Source organism: Danio aesculapii, chromosome 4 (genome assembly GCF_903798145.1).
Source record: "Danio aesculapii chromosome 4, fDanAes4.1, whole genome shotgun sequence".
NCBI lineage: Eukaryota > Metazoa > Chordata > Actinopteri > Cypriniformes > Danionidae > Danio > Danio aesculapii.
In genome coordinates this window covers 35,593,641-35,620,028 of record NC_079438.1, presented here as the reverse complement: position 1 = coordinate 35,620,028, position 26,388 = coordinate 35,593,641, and the positions used below count along the sequence as shown (strand labels likewise).

General features: G+C 34.9%; 1 protein-coding gene across 1 annotated transcript in view; it reads left to right on the top strand.

Annotated features, from left to right (window-relative positions):
- trhde.1 (thyrotropin releasing hormone degrading enzyme, tandem duplicate 1) overlaps nucleotides 1-26,388 on the top strand; it is a 201,909-nt gene that overhangs the window by 140,308 nt on the left and 35,213 nt on the right. Inside the window, exons 13-16 of the mRNA XM_056455543.1 lie at nucleotides 12,605-12,752; nucleotides 20,163-20,260; nucleotides 20,472-20,579; nucleotides 25,408-25,575. Coding sequence (XP_056311518.1) covers nucleotides 12,605-12,752; nucleotides 20,163-20,260; nucleotides 20,472-20,579; nucleotides 25,408-25,575 — 522 coding nt within the window. The remainder of the gene's footprint in view (nucleotides 1-12,604; nucleotides 12,753-20,162; nucleotides 20,261-20,471; nucleotides 20,580-25,407; nucleotides 25,576-26,388) is intronic.

Here is a 26,388-nt window from a genome sequence, read left to right as displayed (position 1 = left end):
TATTTTTATTGATGTATTTTTCTTTATGATAATATGCTTAATTTCTGAATGACACACTGTGGATGAATAATTAATTTCTTAAATCTGATTTCCCTAAAGAGCTTATCATAATCTTGGAGGATTTTTTTCCCCCCACAAATGTCGATCACCAAAAAGAGGGTTGCAATAGCTAAAAGTTGCAGCAGTGCAAATAGATTTTTATCTTCCTGGGATTTCAGAAGGTTACATCATGATTAACATGTCTGTATGGAAATGAAAGGGTTGCAAATCTGTGTTTAAAACCTTGGTTTTGCATACATTAACAGCCTCCAAGCTGATTAAAATAGCATCACCAGACATACAGTGGAGTTCATATTCTATTTGATCCGCTGATCTCAGAAGAATTAAATGTTACAGAAAGTTCAAATCCTGGCATATTCATCAGCTGTGGAAATATAATATGTAAAATGACCATATAATGTTCATCTTAAGTGAATCCATTATGTTTTATATAGCTGTACTTGCAGTTAAACTTAAATAGAAGTGATTAGCCAGTCAGCACCTATAAAACATCTATTACCTTTCTTTTGATTGACATTTGAAAAAGTATATATATGTTTTTAGCATAATTGTGGAACTGGAAATAATGGTTCATTACATTACATTACATTGCATTATAACTGTTTATTCATAATGAAACAAATGATTATTATTATTGTTGTTATTATTATTATTAAATATCATCATCATTATTACCTAGTTTTATTAATTATTCGATTCAATAGAGTATTAGGGTTTCTAAGTTTGTTTTTATTATTTGTTTTTGTTTTTGTGTACTATTAAAAAACAAGTGCAATTAATTACTGATTTAATAAATCATACACAATACATAGACAATTAATTGTTTTCTACTAATATGGCAAGCTGCTTAACATTTAATCTATAAGCATAGAATTCATATTCACACTACTAGTACTTTTTTTTTTTTTAGATTTACTATGTGTTGCATTGCATGCAAGTACATATTCATCGATTGCTTATGCTTTATGTATTAGTTTTCCCCTCTTTAGATAAAGGTACCTGGCCTTTTGGAAAGACTGAATGGTCAGTCTGAATGGATTGTTATAAAGCCGTCCATCACACCAGAAAGAGCAGTCAGATCCAGTCAACTTCTGACTATTCATTACTGACAGATGAAGCTCTTGTACTGTTTGTTCCTTTTCTCCTTCAGCCTGAAGGCATTATTGAAGAAAAAGCCTTTAGCTCATCAAGAATAGACCTGTGGTGAGACCATTCAGCCGTTACTGCCATAGTGGATAATAAGAAAGTGAAGTAAACCTCTGCACTCCTGCCTTTTCACTGTTACCTCATTGTGTAGATCCAGATTTAGAGCTTCATCATTAGCTGGAGACTCTCATACACACGTCCAATGAAACAGAAATGATAAAAGTAAGCACCAGAAGCTGTCATTAGTCCCTTCAGGAGTGACTGCTCTCCCTCAGGTCCTCTCTGTCAGACTCATTCTTTTTAAGAAGTAAATATTCAATCGCGAGCAGCTTGGATGCTAAAAAAAACTAATCAGAGTTTACGTATCACTGATGGACTTTTTTCAACATTGAACGCTGAATATTCTGGAGCTGCTTTGTTTGTTAAATGAATTCAGTTTGGACAGTCATTTTTACTCTTCCACCAAACTAAATGAGGAAGCTGCCAGATGCTCTGCTAGCATTAGCGCTGCTGTTCATCATACCGAAGCGACAGACTCGTCTGCGCGGCTCACGTTGAGCTAGACAGGGGTTTAGTGGGCATGTGGAGAATTGTGTTTTTGGCCACAGATGTTTTCTAACCATGATGATTCAGTCAACTGATAACAAACCCGCAGGGAACTGTGTGTTTATTGCCATCACGTTGAGCTGAGAATGGAAACCTGTTCCTGCTGCGTTGTCGTACGTCATGTTCATTTAGCCTGTTTATTCAGCTTGGCCTTGTTTACCGAAGAGCTGGATAATTGAAAACTAACAGGACTAAATGCAAATCCTTCAGTTCCTCAGCTTAGATTTTTTTTCACGTTAGTGCATATTATTTGTCTCTGTTGTTGTTTACCGCTACTCTTAATAAAACTGCGGATGCTAACAGGGCTGTGGAGGTGTTTATTGGCGCTTACGTACTCAAGAAGCGGAAATGCCAACCTGTGTTAAAAACAGCTTCAGCGTAAATCACTGTGTGTAAAATGTCTCAGTAAATTGCTGGATGATAAAGAGTTTTCATATGACTGAGGGAACTGAATGCCTGGAGTGATGTCACCTAATTAAATGCCCCTGGTGCTCATGGGAATCATTCACACAGATCAATGCAGCCGCACAAAGCTCAGTCAGCCTTTATTGTGATTATGAATTACTGGATCAATTGAGGAGAAGAAACTTGCCGTTGGTAGAGCCTAGTTTGAGACTGAAGATCATATTTAATATGCATTATTAATGGAGGAATATGTTAATTGGGTTAATTGCACAGCTTTGGCATCTTTTGTGGAATAATGTCTTCAATTATATTCAAGTTGTCATAATATTCTTTATTCTGATAATATTCTCATAATAATCACCAGCTCTACTAGAGCATTCAGTAAACCACAAATATTGTTAAGAAAAAATATAATATAATATAATATAATATAATATAATATAATATAATATAATATAATATAATATAATATAATATAATATAATATAATATAATATAATATAATATAATATAGTATACAATAGAATATAATATACAATAGAATATTATATAATACAATATGATTATATTATAATATATAATTATTATATATATTCCCAGTACTGGGTTGTGGCTAGAAGGGCATCCGCTACCTGAAACATATCTTGGATATGTTCATTCTGCTGTGGCGACCCCTAAAAATCAAAGGGACCAAGCTGAAGGAAAATGAATAAATGAATAATACAATATAATACAACAATGTTTACGTGCAATGTAGGATGTAAATTTAGATCTGCATCAATAATATTTTTAAAAATGTGATATATAGATTTTTTCAGAACATTAAAGTGTACAAAAAACACATTAACAGAAATTTTTGTTGATCATTTGCTTCAGACTATACTAAACCAGATTTATATAAATCACTTCCCTGTTTGGAAAAAACAAACAAACAAACAAAAAAGTAATAGAGACTGTCATACAATCCTAATGGCCTTGTAATGTTTTTAATGGTTATGATATAAATTATATTGATTTTAATCGAAAGTATAATAGACTTTTTTGGTTCTATTTGGTTCTAATTTTTCTTTTACGTTCAAAAATTTACTCACTATTTTCTCACCCTCAAGTGGTTTTAAATGGTTCTTTCTTTTTTTTTGCACAAAAGAAGATATTTTAAAAAATGTTGCATATCAGTAACCATTTACTTCTATAGTATTTGCTTTTTCTACTATGGAATATGTGAAGAGTGAGTAAATGATGACAGAATTGTCAGTTTTGGGTGAACAGTCTCTTTAAAACCAATAAAAGATAATGAAACATTTCCAAAGCACACTAGAAACCATTAAAACTTAGTGGTTTTAATGGTTAAAAGGCGACGGTCATAGTGTTTTTAATGGCACATGAAATCATTAGGGTGCATATCAACCAAAGCATTTTTCCCAAGGCAAGCGTATTTTTTCCAGTTGTTTTCAATGAGAGCTCCACATTTTTTAGAAAGCCAGCAGGGTGACAAGGCTGTGCACTCAGCGCTTTTTAAATGTGCCAACAATTGGAGAATCTTCAATACTGAGTAAACGCAGCACTGCAGAAGTGTTCTCAAGGGTTCACAGATGAGTGTTTTTATTCAGCTATGCAAAAATGTGTTGGTGGACACGCACCATTAGAATCTTCTGTGATGAGTTATATGGTGTGTTTTTTTTCCCAATCCTCAGCAGAGTTGTCTTGATCACTGCATTTTGAACCTCCATAGAAACCTCTCATTAATAGCGCTATCAACCTTAGAGACAGATTTTGTGTGCATGTGTGTGTGTTCTGTGTGTGTGCATGTGCATGTGTGTACACTGAAAAAAAATATTTAAAGATGATTCCCGATACGTTAAGTTGTTGTAAACCATTTATTTGGACTTAATTTAAACCAAAAAATTAAGTTGAGCATTACTAAATTTAATTTGTTTGTTTAAATTCAATACAAATAGATTTTTGCAACAGTTTTGCAGAAATCCTCTTTTTAGTGTATGTGTAAAATAATAATAATAATAATAATAATAATAATTTTTTAAACATATAGAGGGTGATTCAAAAAGAATACCACAACTTTGAAAATCTGTATTTAATCAAACAAACATGATGGAACCTTGGGAAATTTACCAATGTGAAGAGTACTTCAAGTTTTTTTCAATAGAAAACAAGTTCATAGATGTTCAATATGACCCCTTCCAGACACTCTAGTGACATCAACCCAATACTCAAACTCAATTAACACTCTCTGGGGGTACATCTTTCCACATTCCACATCTTGGGGGTAACAAATTGGATAGCTGCAGTTATTCCTTCTTTAAGTTCCTCAATGTTAGCTGGTAGAGGTGGTCGAAACACAATATCTTTAACGTACCCCCATAGAGAAAAATCACAGGGGGTGAGGTCAGGGCTTCTTGGAGGCCAGTGATGAAGTGCTCTATCACGAGCTGCCTGGCGGCTGATACATTGGTTTGGATACCTTTCGTTTAAATAGGCAACCAACTGAAACTTGACAGAAAGAGCTTAGCTCTCCTTTTCTTCTTTGCAGAGTTCTCGATTTTTAAAGTTGTGGTATTATTTTTATTCTGTATAAACTGTATTTTCTATTGCCTGACCCCAACTCTTCACCTAACCCTACCCTTTACAGGATACTGTAAACAGTTTTACTTTCTGGAGAGAAAAAAAAAATCATTCTGTATGATTTATTAGCCTTTTAAAAAATGAGACATCAGCAATGTCCTCATAATTCACCATCTCCTTGTAATACCTGTCATACCCCTGTCATATTTCACATTTGTGTCCTGATATGTCTCAAAAACACATGCATAGACGCATTCTTTTTATGAATGTTTTTGTGCAAAGAGTGAAGTCTAATTTCAGTCTCAGTGATAAAGCTTCGTAATAGGTCTGTTTGAAATGCTCTTCTAAATCTCCCACAAAATGAGCCACAATTACAGGCCAATTTAGAAGCCAATGATTTATTCAGGAGCCTGTTATGCTGCTCTTTACATACTCATGAATTAAAAATCTGAGCGAATTTTACAGCTTCTTTCAGTTCTTCAGTGGTGGTGAATGATCGTGTTGCACGATATCACCTGCTCTCATTGAAAAGATGTGATTTTAGGAAACCACATGCAGTTTACTTCTACTGGAGATCCACCATTAATGATAAATAGCCTTTACAGTATGTCATATTTTATGTTTCTCTAAGGTTGTGTGTCTGTGTATCGGCACATTTCTGAAGCAAAAGAGTGATCAGCTCATTCCTTGCAGGGCTCACTAACAGCAGGGAAACTTCAATGCCTTATGACAGTTTTATGGTAATGTTGCGTCTATATTTAATGAACATTTCCCCTCCAACCTTCGATCAGAAAGCTGAATAATTCAAAAATACAAGGAAGAAAGGAATGTTTTATAAAATGGAGAAACTGAATGGCCTCCAGTTGCTGCTGTGTGTCAATGTGGCAGTAATGGAAGTGTCTCTACATATAAATGACAGCCATTATGAGTTCTTAAATGTCTTTATTTTCCCTAAAAATAACATTTTAAAAGGTTCAAAACACATTTCTATTATAACTTTTTACTTCTGATAATGTGATGTGATGTGTTTGATGTCTTATTAAAAATGTTTTAATTAGCCATAGCCATATCACCCTGCAAGACCGGTTACTCACTGAAGCTAAGCAGGGCTGAGCCTGGTCAGTATCTGGATGGGAGACCACATGGGAAAACTAGGTTGTTGTTGGAAGTGGTGTTAGTGAGGTCTGTGTGATACTAATGCCCCAGTATAGTAAAGGGGACACTACACTGTCAGTGATTGCTGTCTTTCGAATGAGACATTTAACCGTCCTGATTCTCTGTGGTCATTAAAAATCCCATGGCACTTCTTGTAAAGAGTAGGGGTTTATCCCCAGTGTCCTGGCCAAATTTCCTTCATTGGCCCTTACCCATCATGGCCTCCCAATCATCCCCATTAACCAAATTGGCTCTATTACTGTGCCTCCTCTCCACCAGTAGCAGGCATGTGGTGAATGCACTGGCAATGTTGTCCTGTGGCTGCGGTCGCATCATCCAAGTGGATGCTGCACACGGGTGGTGGTGTGGAGAGACCCCCCTCATGATTGCGAAGCGCTTTGGGTATATGGCCATACACAATAAAATGCGCTATATAACTACACATTACTTATTTACTTAGTAATTGAATTCACCGTCGTGGTGATTAATATTTGCTTTAGTTCTGTTTTTGACTTCTTGAACACAGCAATTTTTCTCTATAACTTAGTGCTTGTATAACCTCTCAAACTCAGTGTTTGAAAGAGAAACTATTGGTGTTGGACCTTTTTGTCCATTGGGTCAGTGATAGTTTGTTGTTCTTGGACTCTTAAATTTACATTAGACGTGATAACCGTAAAACCATGATTATTCTTTAGACTATATAATCGTACAACCAAAATCTATAACTGTTGTATCCATAATTGTTTTGCAGTTCAAAACATAACATATGAATGTGTCTGAATGTAGAGGAAGCCAACTGCCCAATGCACTGCTTTTGTTGTGCTTTGAAATACAACATTTGAATGTTTGTAAAAAAAAAAAAGAAAAGTCACATTGTACAATGCAGTGATGTTATGTAGTTTCAAAATACAATATATTAACATTTTATTGTGGTAAAATACAACGTGGGTATCTTAAGGAGCAAAAATACAGCAAATGGGATCTCATTCTGTATGCTTGTGTCATCACTCATATTGCTAGTCATATCTCTCCGGCCAATCATTTGGGATGCTTTTCATGAACTGGCCCCCATGACAAGCTAATTGAATAGCCCTGCCATAGAGCAAAACAGACGGCAAAATGGGATAATGCAAGTTTGCATACTCCTGGTGGGAGAAAGACGAGATTAAACAGTGGCTAAAACCTGTCGCTGAAAACAACTACGTAATTTATTCTTTCAAGGTTTGTTTCTTCCGAGCTTATCTAAGTTCTGTTGCATGGTTGTGCTCCATTCATTTATTTAACTACAACTGTTTATTAACAACTGTTTATTAAGGTAAAGGTTTGATACTGATTAGAACTTGAAGTGGCGATGAGATCTTAAAATATTCAGAGAAGGTCTTTAAAAAGTCTTAAAAAAGGATTGAAATTTTCTTTAGGATTCCTGCATATACCTACTTAGCTGCTTTGTTAAAATTAACTTGTAATTTATGTTATTTTACTTTTATTTTAATGAACTCTATGCAGTAAAGGATGCAAACACTGCAAAATACAGTTTTTTACTAATATATGTGTGTAAAATAGTCTTATATATCATTTAAAACTTAGGCTAATATATGAATGGAAAACAGATTTTTATTAAACTAAAAAAATCTCAAAATGCAAAACAATTTAGGTGTAGTAAGAAATAGAAGTACAGTAGGTAAGGAATGGTGTTTTACTATTGTATTGAATTCTATGGAGTAAAGGACATGCAAACGCTGCAAAATATTTTGCTCTAAACTCTACTGACTGGCTTCTCTCGTGTAACTCTCTTCCACGCATTGAATATATATATATATATATATATATATATATATATATATATATATATATATATATATATATATATATATATATATATATATATATATAATTATTATAATTTTTTAACAGTTTTACTTTATTTCAGCAACATTTCATGCCCCTCTGACAAACTCTGAGTTACCGGATGTAAGTATGAAGTAGGGGCTGATAGTTTTAATTGAATTTGATACCGTTTGTAGCATAAACATGTCGTCGGTGATGATGAAGGCATGTGTCTCTAGTCTCCAGAAGTTCCCTATGTGTGTCTGTGGTCCTTTACTGACCGGATAGGTGCAGATCATTTTTTACTATCATTTCGCAAAATACAGCTAAAAGTCCTACATGATTGTAATAGTTTGATTACAGTGTTTACATGTCTGTACAGCACTTCAATAATGCGACTAAAATAGATTGATTTGTGTTTATGATGATTATGACTTCCGGCATATCTAATATATTAACAGGCTTTTCAAAGGAAGGGGAATGCTATTTCATGTCATAGTTAATTTGTGTGGCTACGGTTGTAGCCTCTGTTTGTACACACAGCTGTTGATCTTCGGTTTAAAAAAATGGTTACGTCACACCAGCCCAAGCAACCGAATGTTGCGCACAACACTTTTTTTAACATGATGAGAAATCTTGTTGTGATTAAATTTTGTGAGATCTCATCACACGATATCTCGTCAAACCCCTTACAGTTACTGATTATGTTCACCTCCCTCTTGTTTAGTGTTTTTTTTAATGTTTTTTTACAGTATGTTTAAGTTGTGAGTTTCTTTTGTTCCTTATCTGGTTTCTTTATGCTACCTCACAAGTTAAGCTATGTCTGTTTAAGTTGTATTTCAATTTTTAATTTTTGTTAGTCAAACACCTAAGAAAATATCCTCCTGTCCTCATCTTCCTTGCCTACTCCTGCACACGACACTCTCAGCCACATTCTAGAGGTCAATTTACCCATATAAATAGATGTGATTTGTTGGAACCATTGGCCATCACTCTTCATCTTTAATATGACGTGACAGGTGAAACAATTAATGTGCTATTTAAGCCCTGGAGCTTGATGAGCAACACAACATAATTAATGCATATGCGATATGATTACGCTCAAGTGTTAAAACGCCATTCTTCAGGTTTTGTGCACACATCAATCATAAGAATATGCATTGGATATTTCCATGTAATTAGACTGACTGAATGAACGCCAATGAGTGTGCCATAGCATCATTATAGACTGATTAATTGTTTATTTTAATACAATTATTGCTCATTAGACCACAGTTTAATTCTTCATTCTGTTTGGTGTCGGGTTTGAGTAGATGCATAATCAATGTCAAAGGAAAGTCGTTTACAGACTTCAAATTAAATTTCAAACATGTTTTTAGATAAACACATGGATGTGTGAATTATTGACTCCATAACGGTTGAATTATTTAAAATAACACATGCCTTAGGTGTAAAAGGTTTGCATTTTTAAAAGTATTCAACACCATCACATCTGATTTTAATATATCTATACATCTGACAAGTATTTTAGTGTCTGTAAAGCTTTCTGAGCTCTGATTTTTGAATATGTAAAAGTAAAAGTGAGCAAAAATGTTTCAGTACTTTTCTATTATCATGCATAGGAAAAATCATTTATATTAAAACTTTAAAGCCTATTTCTCCCTGAACTTAAAATATTAAAGGCAGTTCGAAGACTCTCTGTTCTCTTCTAATATATTAACAGGCTGTTCAAAGGAAGGGGAGCATGGTTCATGATCTTAATTAGACCTCTCTGCACACTTTGAGCTAAAACTATTCATAGTTTGATGGTATAAATTCACCATTGCTGGATGCTATATGCACAATTGAAACTTTTTTTTTATGTGGATAGCTTAAATTCTTCACATCCTCAATTGTCTACTGCTAATGTTAATGCAAATCAGTTTCTCTGCAAATGTTAAAAACCTCCTTGGGTAGCAGTGGGTGTCTGTGAGTAACTGTGATTAATGTCCCAATTAAATGTGCGTTGGGTGAATCTGTCCCCGGGAATTTAATGAGTCCGTTTTCAAGTCTGATCACTTCCCTTTTTTGCCCGACCTCCAATTTGGAGCCCTTATGTGCCCTGCATGAAATTGACAGCTTAGGCTCATTGAAAAAACCTGCCTCGTCATACATAATTGCAGATCTTCACAAATGTGAAAATTACTGCCATTTCATTAGACTATTTATTAGTAATGACACATTTTGAAACCTGAACAATTTGCAGCTCTTTTTTTTTACCTTAATGCATTATTTGTGATTTTTTTTTTTGGTTTGATTATTTCTTTGTTACTTTAAATAAAATATAAATAAATAAAATGAAGAAGAACTCCAGTATTACAATGTATTATTCAATATGTAACTATATGGAATTGTGTGTTTCTAATAAGCTAAAATTAGGTGCATTTATGTTGTATTATATGAACGTGTTTTTAAAAAAATAGAAGAAAAAATAACAAAAACAAAACAAATGGCTAACAATTTTAAAAATGCCCTTGCAACTCATGGCCAATGTATTACAACACTACAACAAAATAGAAGAATTACACTTAATAGAGTTTAATATTACACTTAAAATAATGTCAGTTGTTCTTATATTAGCACTGTGTAAAAGTTCACAAAAGACAACTTATATGAATATCAACATAGTTGTACTAGGGATGACCAAAAATACAAATTCTGGGACGAGACTAAAAATGAGACATGCACATGGCCCATAAAAAAAAAACCCTCTTTTTATTGTATGTATTAAATAATATAATTAATGTTGTAAGATTTTTAAAGTCAATAACTTAAATTATACGGATTAAAAAAATATATATATAACCAAATTTTATTGACCATAAGGAGTTAAAAGGTGTCATTTTACCAGCGTTGCCATACTTAGAAATGTCTTGTCGGCACCTTCGACTTTGCTTTTCCAGTGAGCATGTGTGATTTATGCATAGATAAGTATAAGTGTACATCAGGGGGAAATACACAAAACAGAATATTGAGCTATTGAATGTTGCTTTTGCACTTCAAAACAGCAACAACCCCCCTGTGTGCAACCCAAGTAATTGAAATGAATGGGTTTCATAGCACAGTGAAGTGCTTTCTGCATCTGGTGTGAAAGCAGATTGACACCGCACACTGACTACTGCTGGAAGAAAAGTAAAACCAGTGTGATGAACACTACTGGGCATTGAGGCACATTGGGTGGGGGGTGTATTTTCTCTTCCAGGGGGAAAAAAAACTAAAATGCCAAATGCCTGAAAATTTGTTACATCCCTAATTTTTACGGCAAACTCTGTGAATATATACCGTTTAATTGATTAATGTCACAATTAAATGTGCATTGGGTGAAACTGTTGCTGGAATTTTAAGTCTGTTTAATATAATTAGAGTCCAAACTCTGTAGATGGCTTTTTTTCACAAAATTGGGTATACATTGTTGATTAGTATTGTTTTAAAAATATTGACTGTTACTTTTCCAAGTAGACTAAACAAATTATTTAATATCAAATTTTCTATATTTTTAAACGTGAATATTGCTTGAAAATTGCTTTAATAGTTACTTTTTCGTTGGCCTAAACTTGGCTACAACTTGATGAATTGTGTTTAATAGTCAACATTATGTTGCCTGTATTTGAAAATAGCCCTTTGCTAAGAATATATGTTCTAAACTAAGCCAAAGCAAGAATAATTATTTTAATTGTAACATTTTTGCTACAAAATTTAATTTGTCGACATTTTTTGTAATGTACATTAAATGGATAGTTCACACAAACATGAAAATTCTGTCATCATTTGCTCACCTTTTACATCCATAGTATTTATTTTTTCCTATTATCAAAGTCAATTGTGACAGGTTTTCAGCTTTCTACAAAATATATTGTTTGTTAAAGGTTTGTTAAAGGTTTAAAACTACTAATTACTTACGAGTAAATGGTGAGTTAATTTTCATCTTTGGGTGAAATATCTGTTTAACTTTATGAAAATGCCTTGTATTATGACCTAAATACACAGATATTCTTGACTTTCATAAGTCAAACAATTTTGTAAGGGTGTTTTGTTTCCCTACAATCTGTCTGTCCATATAAAGCATTTTCTGAAAAGTTTCTGTGCAAGATAAAACACTTCAGATAAAACCAAACACACTTTAAACATCACTCGATGGATGTTTCACTCAGGAAAAATGCATAAGAACCAACATATCATTTTGCTACTCATTTGCACCACACTGACAGTTGTTTTCAATAGAGTTGACATTAGCATTTTGCTAAATTAACAGCAAACCCCTCTAATAACCATTAAACTGCATAGCATACATAAATTATACATCACAAACCTTTAAAAATATGCCACCGGCAATGCTATCCAGTTCCAAAGCCGTAACTTTGTCTAATTGTGACAGTATGTTTGCTAAGTTGTTTAGATTCAAGGACTCATGGAAAGTCTTGTCTTTATGGTGTTTCGGTCTAAGGATAATGGCCACCTCTCTGTTTTCCCGCTCTCATGGGAGGGTTGTAGGCGTTTCTAAAAAGACTGAAGGGAAAATAGCAAAGACATTTGAAGCTTTTAGAAGAGAGCTTATGTTTTATGGATTTATGTAAATTGGACATGACTGTAGCCGTACAGGAGAATCTGTTTTTTGGTTTCTTTCAGCACATTATGTCTCCCCACGCAAAGCACAATGCCTGGCAGTTATTCCAAATGAATAATGATGAACAAAATGAACTGTTTGTAATCAATTGTTAACGATGTGTGTACCAAAGGGGGAATATGAGTAAAAAAAAAATGTCTTTTTCCTCTTTCTTTCCTCCAGAGCTGGATATTTGCCACAAAACATCCCCCTGCAGATGATCTCCTATTTGTCTCAGGAGACTGAGTTTCTGCCCTGGCACGCTGCAAGTCGAGCACTTTACCAGCTGGACAAACTCCTGGACCGCACTTTAGACCACAGCCTGTTCAGCGTGAGTCTAACCTCACATCAGTTTGATGAATGTTGTGTTTTAGCCTTGTCTAGTTTGATAAGAGACACAATTGATATCTAGCAGCATGTCTCGAATGACTCGACTCACCCCCAGACAGACAGAACAAACTTCCTCTGATCATCTTAGGTCCAGATACAATCCCTGAAGGCAGACCAGCACTGAATCAATATTGAATTGACAATGAAATGTTTGAAAGATAGCACACTTTTCATCAGGTTTGCACACTTGAGTAGTGTCTTTCATTGATGAAAACTAGATCCAATTTTATTTGTTCAACTTATTGTTAAGCAGTTTAATTCTGTCATACGTTTATAAAAGTTTTCTCCAGCTTTATGTTATTAAGTGGCTTTAATTACTGTGTACTTAATAATTACTAAATGCGTAAATGCACTTTTCTGTGCATATACATTTTTGCATTGTACTTATATTTAGATACAAAAAATACCTGCAGTGAATTACATTGATAATTAATTTATGTAACTGCATTCATAATTACACTGTTGACCAATCATTTACATCTTAACCCAGCCTTAAACCCACCCATTTCACCAAACTTGACCAGTACTCCCCGTCATTGTATCACCAATAGTGTTCTCCAATACAAAATGAACGGTAATTACATTGTACTTTTTATGTAAATGCCTAGTAGTTAAGGTCACTTAATATAAAGTGGCACCAAAATAAGTTCTCATTGGGATTGATGTTTTGATGTTGATGTCTTATTGAAAATGTTTCATTTAAAGTCCACATTATAGTAATCAGCGTTAATTCTTTTTACAATATGTATTTATTTTGGTTTGATTATAAGGCGCATTATTTACAGAAGCAGCAACAACAAAAGAAATCCTTCAGAAGCCAAATGTTAATGATGCTATAATAATGACCAATGACCAATCACTTACATGTTTATCCAGCCTTAAACCCACCCATCCCACCAAATTTCACCAAAAGTGTTGTCCAATACAATATGAACAGTATTTGCATTGTACTTTTATGTAAGTACCTAGTAGTTAAGGTCACTTAATATAAAGTGGGACCAAAATAATTCTCACTGGGTTTGACTGAGGTTATGATGTTGATGTCTTAATGAACATGTTTCATTTAAAGTCCACATTATAGTTATCAGCATTAACTTTTATTTATTTAGTTTGATTATAAGGCACATTTGTTACAGCAGCGGCAACAACAAAACAAATCCTTCAGAAGCTAAATGTTAATGATGTTATAATAATGACCAATAACCAATCACTTACTGTCATGCATGGGCTCTCTCTCAGAAAGGCAAAGAATCGCAGGAGTTATCAAGCATGTAGATTATTTACAAAACACTCATTTGGACGACATAGGAAAAACAGGAGACTCAGGAACGACATGATGTGTAGACAACGCATAACCAAGAATACTAGACCAAGGACTGAACAACACATTGGACTATAAATACACAGGATATGATGACTCTGATAATACACTGGGGAGGAACACAGGTTAAACTCATAAAACTGGCTGCTGGTGGGAAAACAGAACAAATGAGCACATGGGGAAGGTCACATGACATAAACACAGGGGACTGACACTTACATCCCAGCCTTAAACCCACCTATCCCACCAAACTTAACCAGTATCCTGCCTCATTATATCACCAACAGTGTTGTCCTATACAATATGAACACAGGAACTACATTGTACTTTTTATGCAAGTACTTAGTAGTTAAGGCCACTTTATGTAAAGTGGGACCAAAATAAATTCTCATTGGGATTGACTGAGGTTTTGATCTTAATCTCTTATTGAAAATGTTTCATTTAAAGTCCACATCATGGTAATCAGTGTTATTTTTTTACATTTATTTATTTCAGTCATTCATTCATTCAATCATTTATTCATTTTCTTTTCGGGTTAGTCCCTTTATTAATCAGAGGTTGCCACAGTGGAATGAACCGCCAACTTATATATTTTATATTTTAAGCATTCCGGCCGCAACCCAACACTGGGAAACACCTATATACTCTTGCTTTCACACTCATACACTTCGGCCAATTTCGCTTATTCAATTCACCTATACCACATGTCTGTTGGGGAAACCGGAACACCCGGAGGAAACCCACATGAACACGGGGAAAACATGCAAACCCCACACAGAAATGCCAACTGACCCAGCTGGGCCTCGAACCAGCAACCTTCTTGCTGTGAGGCGATTGTGCTACCCATTGCGTCACCATGACGCACATTATTTACAGCTGCAGCAACAACAAATAAAATCGTTCAGAAGCTTAATGTTATTGATGCTATTATAATAACTTTAAAAAAATTTAACATAGTTTTAGTTTACTTTTGAAAAGGGTAATTTTAAAGGGTTTGTTCACCTGGGACCCATCAACTTCCATAGTGGGAAACAAAAACTATAGAAGTCAATAAGTACCAGCTACCAGCATTCTTTAAAATATAGTGTTTTGTGTTCAGCAGAAGAAAGAAATAAGTTTTGAACAACTGGGTGAGTAAACTGTGACAGAGGATTTTCATTTTTTGGTGAACTATCCCTTTAAGACAAATTTAACAAACACTGATCACTATAGTTTTTTCTATGAAGCATTTTCAAATGACACATTTTCACAAAAATATCAATAACTGGTGTGCTATTTGTCGTGCTATTTGTAAAATGATTTTTTTATTCTGATTTTTACCCTTTTAATTCCATACCTTAATGGTCTCTGATTAAAAGAGACAAAAAGGGATATGATTTCACACTATTATTCTTGATGTAGAAAACTCTCAGTTCAACACACAATAGATCATAGACGATATGCAGGTATACATAAAAAAACAGGACTGGATAAATCTCGAAATAAGTAATTCAAGTTTGGTTGAACGAATATAGATTTTCTTCCACCTTGATGTAATGATTTAATCATTAAAATAACATTATTTCAGTGTGTGCAGACATGAAGTAAAATCAATGATAAGATTCTGCTATCAGAGATGCCTGTTTAAACTTTTAACTCATACAAACATAAAAAGAATGAGATCTCCAACATTGATTGTGTTATAAGGTCAGATAAGTACCATATTATGCAAACTACTTACATTTTTGCAGTAAACAACATTTAAGGTGTATTAATCAACTTTGATCCATGGTCATTTATAACAGTCAAAACTCGTATCCACAATGCAGCGCAACTTTCATCAACCTCACATTTCCAGTGTCACATATAAGTCTGATAAAATATTTTATATAATAGAAGTAATATTTTACATTATTTGATTAGACTGACAAATGTTTACACATATTTTGTTCAGTGTTTATAAGTAAAATGCTAGTATTTTAAGTAACACTTTATTTTAATGGTCCATTTGAGTATTAGTAGACTGTCTGCTTAATATCTGACGATACTGCTCCTTCAACAGACATTTAACTGACTATAAGAAACTTTGCAATTACATGTCAACTTACACTAACCCTAACCCCAACCTAACAGTCTACTTGTAATCTAATGAGAATTAGTTGACATGTACTGTAGATGCAATGTAACTTAAATTCAACAAACGGGCCATCAAAATAAAGTGTGACCGTATTTTATTCTGAACAGAATGTTTCTCCATCTTCGGTCTTACTTGCTTTCATATTCAGAACTTTGTTATTCAGAGCATCATTCGCACACCTACCCACAATCCTTTGGTGTGCGTGAGTCATTCCTTCCCCTGCTCTGCAATGGATGAGCCTTTAGTGTCCACAGTAAATGTGTGATGAATTTAAAAGTGTCTCAGTAGCTCTCCTCCACCATGTTCACTGTGATATGCAGCAGATGTTTCAGATGTAACTCAAGACAGAAAACAGTTGGAGTAGAACTTGAAGTCAAGTGTCTTCAAATCATGTGACCAGGTGTCAGTCCAAACGTGTGTGTGTGTGTGTGTGTGTGTGTGTGTGTGTGTGTGCGTGTGTGTGCGTGTGTGTGCGTGTGTGTGTGTGCGTGTGTGTGTGTGTGTGTGTGTGTGTGCGCGTGTGTGTGTGCGTTTGTGTGTGTGTGTGTGTGCGTGCGTGCGTGCGTGTTAGCCAGTGTTCCTTATACCTGTCTTAACTTGAGTGAGATTATTTGACAGATCTTGGATCTATTAATTATGGTAAAATATCTGAATTAAGTAGTCTGAGATTACTGTATGTGCTCATGATCATTGTGAAGGGACCATGTTTCTATCCTCGAGACCATGATCAGCAATACAGTGATTGGCTGATGGTCTGACAGCATCATATTAATATCCATTTCCATATTAATAATATCAGAATGATAATCAATAGATAGCATTTGTTAAACAATACACAATTACTTTTCACAATTTGTGAAATTTGCAGAACAGGCAGGACACTATCATGTTTTGTGTTTAGCATCTAATTTTACCTTTAATTTGCTGTATGTGACAGCATTAAAGTTTCTTAATCTCATAAAACCTGTTGCTATGGCAACAAATCCTGGATTAGTTTCAAGGAACCAAACAATCCTGGATCAAATCAAGTCAATGACATTCAAAAACAATGACACTGCAGTAACAGGTTGACAAACTCATGACCAGCTCTACCATTACCATTCATTCATTAATTTCGGCTTAGTCTGTAATTCAGAGGTCACCACAGCGGAATGAACTGCCAACTATTCCAGCATATCTTTTACACAGCGGATGCTCTTTCAGTTTCAACTTAGTATTGGGAAACCCATACACACTCATTCACACACTCATATACTACGAACAATTTAGTTTATTCAATTCACCTAGCGCACTTTGGACTGTGGGAAAAACCGGAGCACTCGGAGGAAACCCACGCCAATATGAGGAGTACATGAAAACTCCACACAGAAATGCTAACTGGCCCAGCCGGGACTCGAACCAGTGACCTTCTTGCTGTGAGGTTACAGTGCTAACCACTGAGTCACCATGCTGTCCTACCATTAGCACAATATTCAAAAACATGTCCTCTACCCGCATTCATTTGTTTGTATATGTGTAAGAGTGTGTTAAGAATTGAATTGCTGCCTAGCAGGCTCTAATTGTGATCATTCACTAGTCTCCGTAAGAGGGCATGAAGGAGAGCAGTCATGCTAAATTAGCCATGACATTACCTGCTGCGACATTTCCCTTCACCATATGGAGAGTCAAAACACAGACACACATACACAAACTCACACTAGGGCTCTGAAATGGCAACGTTCTTTTTTTTGCTCTTTGCTTTAGTGGTGAAACGAATTTTAAAATACCTTTGCAGTGGTTTACTTTTAGACAAAGTTTCTCAACTGTGGTCCTTGAGGTGTACTTTCCTGAAGAGTTTAGCTCCAGCCCTGATCAAACTCACTTGCCTGTAACTTTCTAGTGTTATCGCAGACCTTGAGTAGCTTCTTCAGGTGTTTGATTAGATATAAAGCTGAAGTCTGGAGGAAAGTGGACCAACACATCCTTTGAGAATGCCTGCTGTTAGTGATCACTCACTATCCTTTGGCTTAGTCCCTGGTTTATCGGGGTCGCCACAGCGAAATAAACCATTAACTACTCTGGCATATGTTTTATGCTTCATGCTAGCAAACACTTTTGCAAAATATTTGCTTTGCCATTTTTTTTCTTAAAGGGGACAGCTCACCTAAAACTGAAAAGAATCATTCAGTTTTCCTTCATTTGTTTACTTGCAAGCTTCTGTTGAACACAAAAGAAGATATTTTGAAGAATTCTAAAAAAACAAACTGGTGGTAACTATTGACTTCAGTAGTGTTGGTTTATCTAAAATGTCTTATTTTGTGGTCAACTGAATAAAGAAACGTATAAAGGTTTGGAACCTCTTGAGTGTGAGTAAACAGTGAGTGAACTATCCTTTTAACAACAAAATAAGTGCAGAACAAAATGAGAATTTTACCACGACATCAGTTCTGATTGTAAAAGCATGGATACGTTTAATATTTTTTTTCTGCAGTTTGGCACATCTCATTTGCAATAGCACTTTTGAAAATGTTTTGTAAAATGCAATAAAACAATCTTATTTTGTCAAAAGTATATATATTTACACGTCTTATTTTTAAATAGACACAAAGGAAGCAATTCTAATGTTTGGGTTAGGGTTAGCGTTACATTTTATTCTGTAAATATAAACAGAAATGTTGATGTTAATGTTTTATTCGTTGGGAATTGAGGATGATTAATGTTAAAATTTTTGCAGTTTACAAACATTTTGAAACCATCTGACATGATGTAAAACTACATCTGCTCATATCTCACAAATCAAAGATTCATTTTACACAATCTTTTACCTTTATTACAAATAGGGTTGTATTCATTTAGCTGTGATGATTTTACAGTAATAAATTATACATTTAATTTCTCATTTAGAGCATCTCTCGTATTTTACTTGTGATTGTCTGAGCGTGAGGCACTGAACTGAAAAAACTAAAGGGATAGTTATACCAAAAATGAAATTTTACTCACTATTTACTTACTGTTTGTCTATCCTATATGAGCTTCTTTGTTCTGTTGAACACAAAAGAAGATAGTTTGAAGAAAGCTGAAAACAAATACCAAGTCAATGGTTACTTGTTTACAACATTCTTCAAAATATCTTTTTTTGTGTTCTACAGAAGGAGGAAAGTCAAACAGGTTTGTACAAATAAACAATGAGTAAATTATGACAGAATTTTCATTTTTGGGTGAACTATCCCGTAAGCAAAAATTATTTTTAGGTCAAGAAAGCCTTAAAGCCATAGCAACCTACTACATAAATGCTGCTAAGCAGCAGTAGGACTAGAAGATTTTTTACTCAAATCTTGAATAATTATTTGGTCAGATGGTTACAAATGTACATGTAAACTAATTCATTACATTTTAAACATTACTAAGTGACCAAATTTTGCTGCTTACTTTTTTGGTAAGCGTCTTGCGGTAGTTGAGAGTGAGCTTTATACATTTGAAAATGAAAACACACTGTTTATACAAAATAATTTGAATTCCCTGTCTTAACTCGTTGACCATTCTCACTCATGTTCTGCCTTTTGTTTGATTTTGCTGTTAAATTGTATATTTAAATTGGTAGCTTTCTAGCTTTGTTTTGATTTTGTAATGATTTGCTTTATTTGTTTTTACTTTTATTTGTTTTTTCTTTGTATTTGTTTTGTTTGAATATTTTGCTTTGTTTTGCTTTCTTTATTGGCACCGTTTTGTACATTTGTTTAGTTTTACTTTGCGTTTTGTTTTATTCCTTTTTTCTCTGTGTTTGTTTTACTTTAATGCTTTTCTTGTTTAATGTTTTGCACTTTTGTTTGGATTCAGTTTGCATTTTTATTTCATGTTTTGTTTTGGTTGAAATGTTTGTTTATGGTGTTAAGGTTTTGTCTAGGTTTAATAGTTTGCTTTGTTTCATCCCTCAGGATTATGTTCTAAGACAGGTGGAACCAAAGTATCACAAGCTAGGCTGGCCAGCCACTTCCCCTGATGGCTCCTTCATCTATTCAGCTTATCAGACAGAGTAAGTCTTGCATTTCATCCTTCCTGAATTATTTATTGCTGTTATAAACGTATATGTAGTTGAAGTAAGGACACTGGATTGCAAAGTGTATGCCATACATTTTCCACCTCAAAGAGAGGGAATGACCTCAGCAGAGATGTATTTAAATTTTAATTTTCCCCTTCCTGCTCCTGTACTTTCCTGCTGGTTTCCGGCCCTCTTTCCTCCTCAGAGAGCTGCAGAGAGAGGTGATCATGCTGGCCTGCAGTTTTGGAAACAAACACTGTCACCGCCAGGCTGTTTCTCTCATTTCAGACTGGATTTCCAGCAACAAGAACAGGTGAGCATTTTTTTATTCAGCTCAAAGCCTTTACAAATAAATTAGTCTAAATCATGGATTAAATCATCAACTCTTAGATTTACTGAATCTACCCAGTTTAAGTGAGTAGTTACACTGCACTTTTCACTCCATTGACTTGGCATTGCTTAAGAATGGAAATGTGTGTCTGTGTGTGTATGTATATATGAAGAGTTTAGATGCAAAAACCTCTAAATGCTGTTTAATTTTTTCTTCTAAAATTTGCATTTTTCTTCAATTCCTGTGTGTGGACTCGGTCATTTTACTGTTATAGTGAAGAATACGTTATTTTCATTGCATTTTAAAGTGAAATAACTGCACATCAATATAAGAGGCTGAGAACATGCTCATTTTAGGACATTTCAGGCGGCATTTAGAGGTTTTTGCATCTGAACTCTTCATATGTTTTATTTCTTGCTTGTTGGATTGTTTGGTATATATAGCCTATTGCTTAGCTTTCATTTGCGAATTAGAATACTGTTACATAAACACAGTCCTGTACGAGACCTGGTATTGCCTGCCTCAATTAAGCATTAACTTTTCAACTTGTAAAAAGTTTATGAAGTGATTTTCTATTTTGTCAAACACACTACGTTACATATCTGAGGGACATGTGGACACTTTGAGGACTGATCAATATAGTCTGCTCATCAACCCTCCAAACATTCATACTGTAAGATCTCTATGCCAGGTGTCCATGGCAACACGCATTTGTTCATCTAATTTGTTTTCCCTGCTGCCCACAGCAATGTTCACATGCATGTACTGTATGCAATATCACACTGGCAAAAACCCCAGGCCACCGGCAGGGACTAATGACCAAAATGGAAAATAAACACAATTGTGGGTGTCTGTTTGTGTATCTGAAGAAATCATGTTAGCCTGCACAAGATATTGTGTTTGCTCAGTTTTTAGGAATATTTTTTTTGTCCCTGAGCCAAACTGTTGGCCGCATGCCTATAAATACATGAAAGGCCACACACACAGTTTATTTAATTCACATTGGCAACCTCAAGCGCATTGGAAATTTGCTTGCTTGCTTCACAATCATGCTCTAAAATCAACAGATAGACACACAGATGCTGTTTTACTCATTATATGTATCACATGTTGACCTTGGCTTCTTTAATATGTATTTAATGCTCTGTTGAGGTCACATACATGACCTAGCTTCTGATAGCAGTGGGATGCTATATATAAAGAGGGTTTCACTAATATGATTGCTTTCAATGTGAAAAACATTCAACTGGATTCAGTCAGTGTTGGACCTTCTCAGTTGAAGAATTTACACTCTTTTGACCTGAAACTGCTCAATTGCTCTAGCAGTGGCTCTGTAATTATTACCCTGTGGAGACTAGTGTGAGGTTCTGATTGCTAAATAGACAGAAGTCTCTGTATTGAACTCAATTTCTCCTGTTAAATTCAACACAAGCTCATTGGAAATACTGTAGATGCTTGAGCCTACATTTTTGTGAAAATGCAAAAATGTACTTCAAAATATGTTTGACTGCTGTTTCTAATTAAAAGAAAAAAAAAAATTACAGGTTGGCATGGGCCAGGATAAGATTCTGGTGGAATGATAACCTCGGATAAAAATATCACGGTTTCACGATATCACCGCATTGCTAACTAATAATTAACATACATTTTTCCCCATTGAACACAATATATTTTATTTTATTTTAAGAAACATTTAAAATATTTTGAAATAGTAAACATGTCAGAAAAAAAAGTTTATAAAAAAATTTATAAAAACCATAGGAAAGGTATAACAGACTGTTTTTAGCAGTTTTAAAACCTTGACTTTTCCAAACCGCGGAAACCTTATAACCAACTATTGTCCCATGCCTAGCAATGGGGCAATATGATGACAACAGCATTTGTTCCTTTTCACATCAATGATATTTACACAGACATATTTTCAAAGAAATAAAGAATTAATATCATGCACTTCAACCAAAAGAAATACCACAAAACACCTAAACTAGTGTCTAATACCCTGGTTCAAGTCCAGTAAAGCATGCTTTCACAAAAGATTTAAAATCTATGTGAAATGAAGATAAACTTCTGTGGTCGCAGTGCACTTTTCTCTTATGTTTGCGTGGAAAACACTGTTGGTTGGGTTTAGGGTAGGGTTTAGGTCAGGGATTCGCTGGAGCTCTGTAGGACAAGCAATGCCTTCTTGTGAATGTGTACAAGAAAGATGTGTATCTCAAACATATAGCAAACATACCCTAAGTAACATATTTCAGATTGCCTAGAATGTAGACAGCTCCCTCTACTGGATTTGTCATGTGAAACATGAAACAGACCTGGAGCATTGTATGTTATGTTTCGATGTATGTAATAAAATGTATTGTAATAGATTTCCAATAGTCTGGACTGTTTAGGTGCATCATTACATGCACATGTTAGCCTGATCTACAGAGAAACATGAAAGTTATGAGATATTTCATATTTAAGGCATTTGGCAGATACTGAATGACTAGTTAATATTGCTTTAGTTACTTGTACAAATGTCAAAATTAACAGATGGCAAAAAAAGCTCTTGAAATGGTATCTTCTACAAATAGTGCAGCCTTTCTTTTACAGATTTTTATGCTATTAGTTATATCATCCTTTTGATACTTATGTTTTCTTTGAAAAGTTGGTCTACTTTTTGCATTTTATGGACTGTTTTAATAGTTTTATAAATGGTGTTGTTTGCCTCTGACCTGCCAGCTGAAGTTTGGGTCTGCCAGATGTGTCCTTCAGTGTCCTTTCTTCACCAGTGACCTCTAGTCCTTCTGGGATAATAAAAAGAAGCAGTTCAGTTTGATATTCAGAATTGAGCACATCATAAAAGAGCAATGTGTTTGACCTTTATGTCTTTTTATGGTTAAGGTGGTGATAATGTCATAGGAATGACCTAGCAAAGTTTATGAGCTGCAGACAGAGGCTTCAGATCACTGCACAGCAAAAGTCAAACACTGAGAAAATCTCCTCATGTGTTTTATTGATTAAAAAAGAGAAAACAGAATGAACATAAGAAACAAGATTTACTATAAAGGTAGCAGAAACTGCTCAAGCTAACTGACAAGTTTAAAACTGTGTTTGAAACAATTAATGCTCACACATTATGAGAAAAAGTAGGTGTAAGGATTCCATGGGTCAGGAAGTTTCTGGAAAATCATGGAATTTTAAAGGTAAATTCCAGTCATTGAACTTGTATGATATTATATGATCTATTTTAGACTAATTCATGGAATATCAGTGATTTTCTGAAAAATTACGTATCACTACGGCCCATCAGTTCAAACTCAGCACACTTAAAGAGACAATAGGTGAAAATTGGCATGTAAAAATGTGCGAAAGCAAAACAAGCATTTTTAATACGCATTTCACTGCATATCATACTTTAAAGCTGCTTGTTTTTGGAAATCATAGAAGTTTAGCTTTTTTCTTTGTGAAAGTGAAGGAAAAGTCAGAAATATTGACATTTAGTTTAAAGAAGAAATCATATATTTATATTCAGGTTACAATATCAGAAGTAAATACTAGATTTATGACTCATGTTGTCTCTTTTTCTCTTGCTGAACATTCCAGATATAATGGCAGCTACCGGGAAGTCACAAATATTATTCTCTAACTATGTTTTGGAAATCAGTAAAACATCCTGCCATTGGCAGTCATAAACAAGACATCACCTTCTCAGGTGTGGAAATTCAGTCTATACACTCCAATTGGATGTGACAAGATTTCATATCGAACTGAAGGTGCTGTTCTTGGTTTTGCTACATTGAAAACTCCCAGAGGCTCAGACGGCTCATCCAGAATCAGCAGGTCTTTATTGCGCTTTGTTTGAGCAAATCAAAAGTTCAGTCACTGTATCGCCGCAGCTCCTCCTGAGGTTTAATGTTATTTCTTTCTGTACGAATATTACATGCATCGCCTCACAGCCTGAGATACTTTTCTCTCCGTGTAGCTCCACTATACTCTGCTATTCTTTTCTCAGATTTATAACCAGATGATATCATGGGTCCATAGAGAGCTCTTTCTTATGACCGATATATCGCCAGAATATATATATTGCACTATGAGTTACTTTTGAAGGTCCCGAGTGAGAATTCAGGTCATATTTTCACCACTTCATTTATAACCTCGCGAAAGATCATCAAATTAGATCAGCTTGTGTTAATATGGACATTTATCATTGTGACATTTCAACTGATTTCAACTGAATTCAACTGATTCAAAGTGATTGCAGACAGCAGAAAGCCACTTGAGCCAAAGTGGTCAATCTTTTAATCTAAAGTTTTTTTTTCATTATATTGTCAGCAGAAACATTTTGAGTCAAAAAAACAAAAACAAAGAAACAGCAAAAGAAAGCACAGCTTCTCACTAATAAAAACATGCAGACGTACACTCACACAATTTTTCATTGATTCTAATGGAGGTGAAAGATTGGCTTGTGATTTGCCATCTTTAAGCAATCCTTGGGATTTCACAGATTCCTTCTGTGAAAAAAGCATGTCTTCAGGAAAAACGAATTCCCAGGAACATAAATAAGAATTAGCCGTGAACACAATGTAATCTAAAACATGTAAATCTATTGCAAACCTCAGTAAAATTTTAATGAACAGACACTGGGGAATGCTAATCACCTAAACCAAACAATGTACCCACAATTTCCCCTCTACTCTAACATATTTATGTGAAAGAAAATCAGTAGAGTTTGGATCTACTTTGGTATTTACCTCAAAATGTATCTAACTATAAATGTGTTTTCAGCTCTTGGCTTCACTCAGTTCTTCAATCTTCTGTCTCACAGGATTCCACCCAACGTCCGGGACATTGTGTACTGCACAGGTGTTTCTCTGATGGATGAGGATGTGTGGGAGTTTATCTGGATGAAGTTTCACTCATCTACAGCTGTCTCTGAGAAGAAGGTTCTTCTGGAGGCCTTGACCTGCAGTGACAACATCTTCCTGCTTAACAGGTCAGTTGAGGATCTTACATCATTTATAAAGACATGATGGCAAATATCAAGCTTCTGTGGTGGATAAATGAATTAGATGCATAAATCAAACAACTCTCCCAACAGATCTTTGCATCTCTGTGCCATTCTTTAACCTGAAGATTGATTTCCTCTTTTCTTTATGTCATTTTATTAGCAAGAGGTGTCTGGAGCATGTTCAACACTCCTCTCTCTTGTTAGTTTACTGTACCTCATGAGGCAATCTGTTTCAGTCCTTTTCTTCACATCATGTCACTCACACTAGCAGAATTTCTCACTCCGCTTATGGGGCAGGAAAGACAATGGCTGCTCTAGGAGCTTTTCCCACAGCTATCTATGGCGCCTTAAATCCTCTACCTACTCAATAGCAGGATGAGGACGGTGACGGATTACACCCTGTCCAGTCCAGACGAGGATCTCACAGCCCACACAAATTCTGAAGCAGTTCTCTCAGGATTCACTGCTGGTTGACTTCTCTATTTATTTTGTTTCATTTGGTTGTTTTATAGATGCACTGAGAGAAAGAATCTTGGCCATATAAAGAGACCCACCATGACCCTTCTCTGCAGTGAGTGTTCAGCACTCAACAAGCAGATTCCTGTGGGAATCTTCAGCATGAGATTGTGGAGGGGGATTATGTCTTGCTCGAAGGAGAAGACAAATAGATTCACATTTGGCAAGCACACGTTTCAGTGCTCTACATCCAGGCATCATCTTCTTCATATTTAGATACTATTCATCATATACTAGTCAAGGAGGAAACTTTTCATTTTCTGTATGCTGGTAATTGCCTTC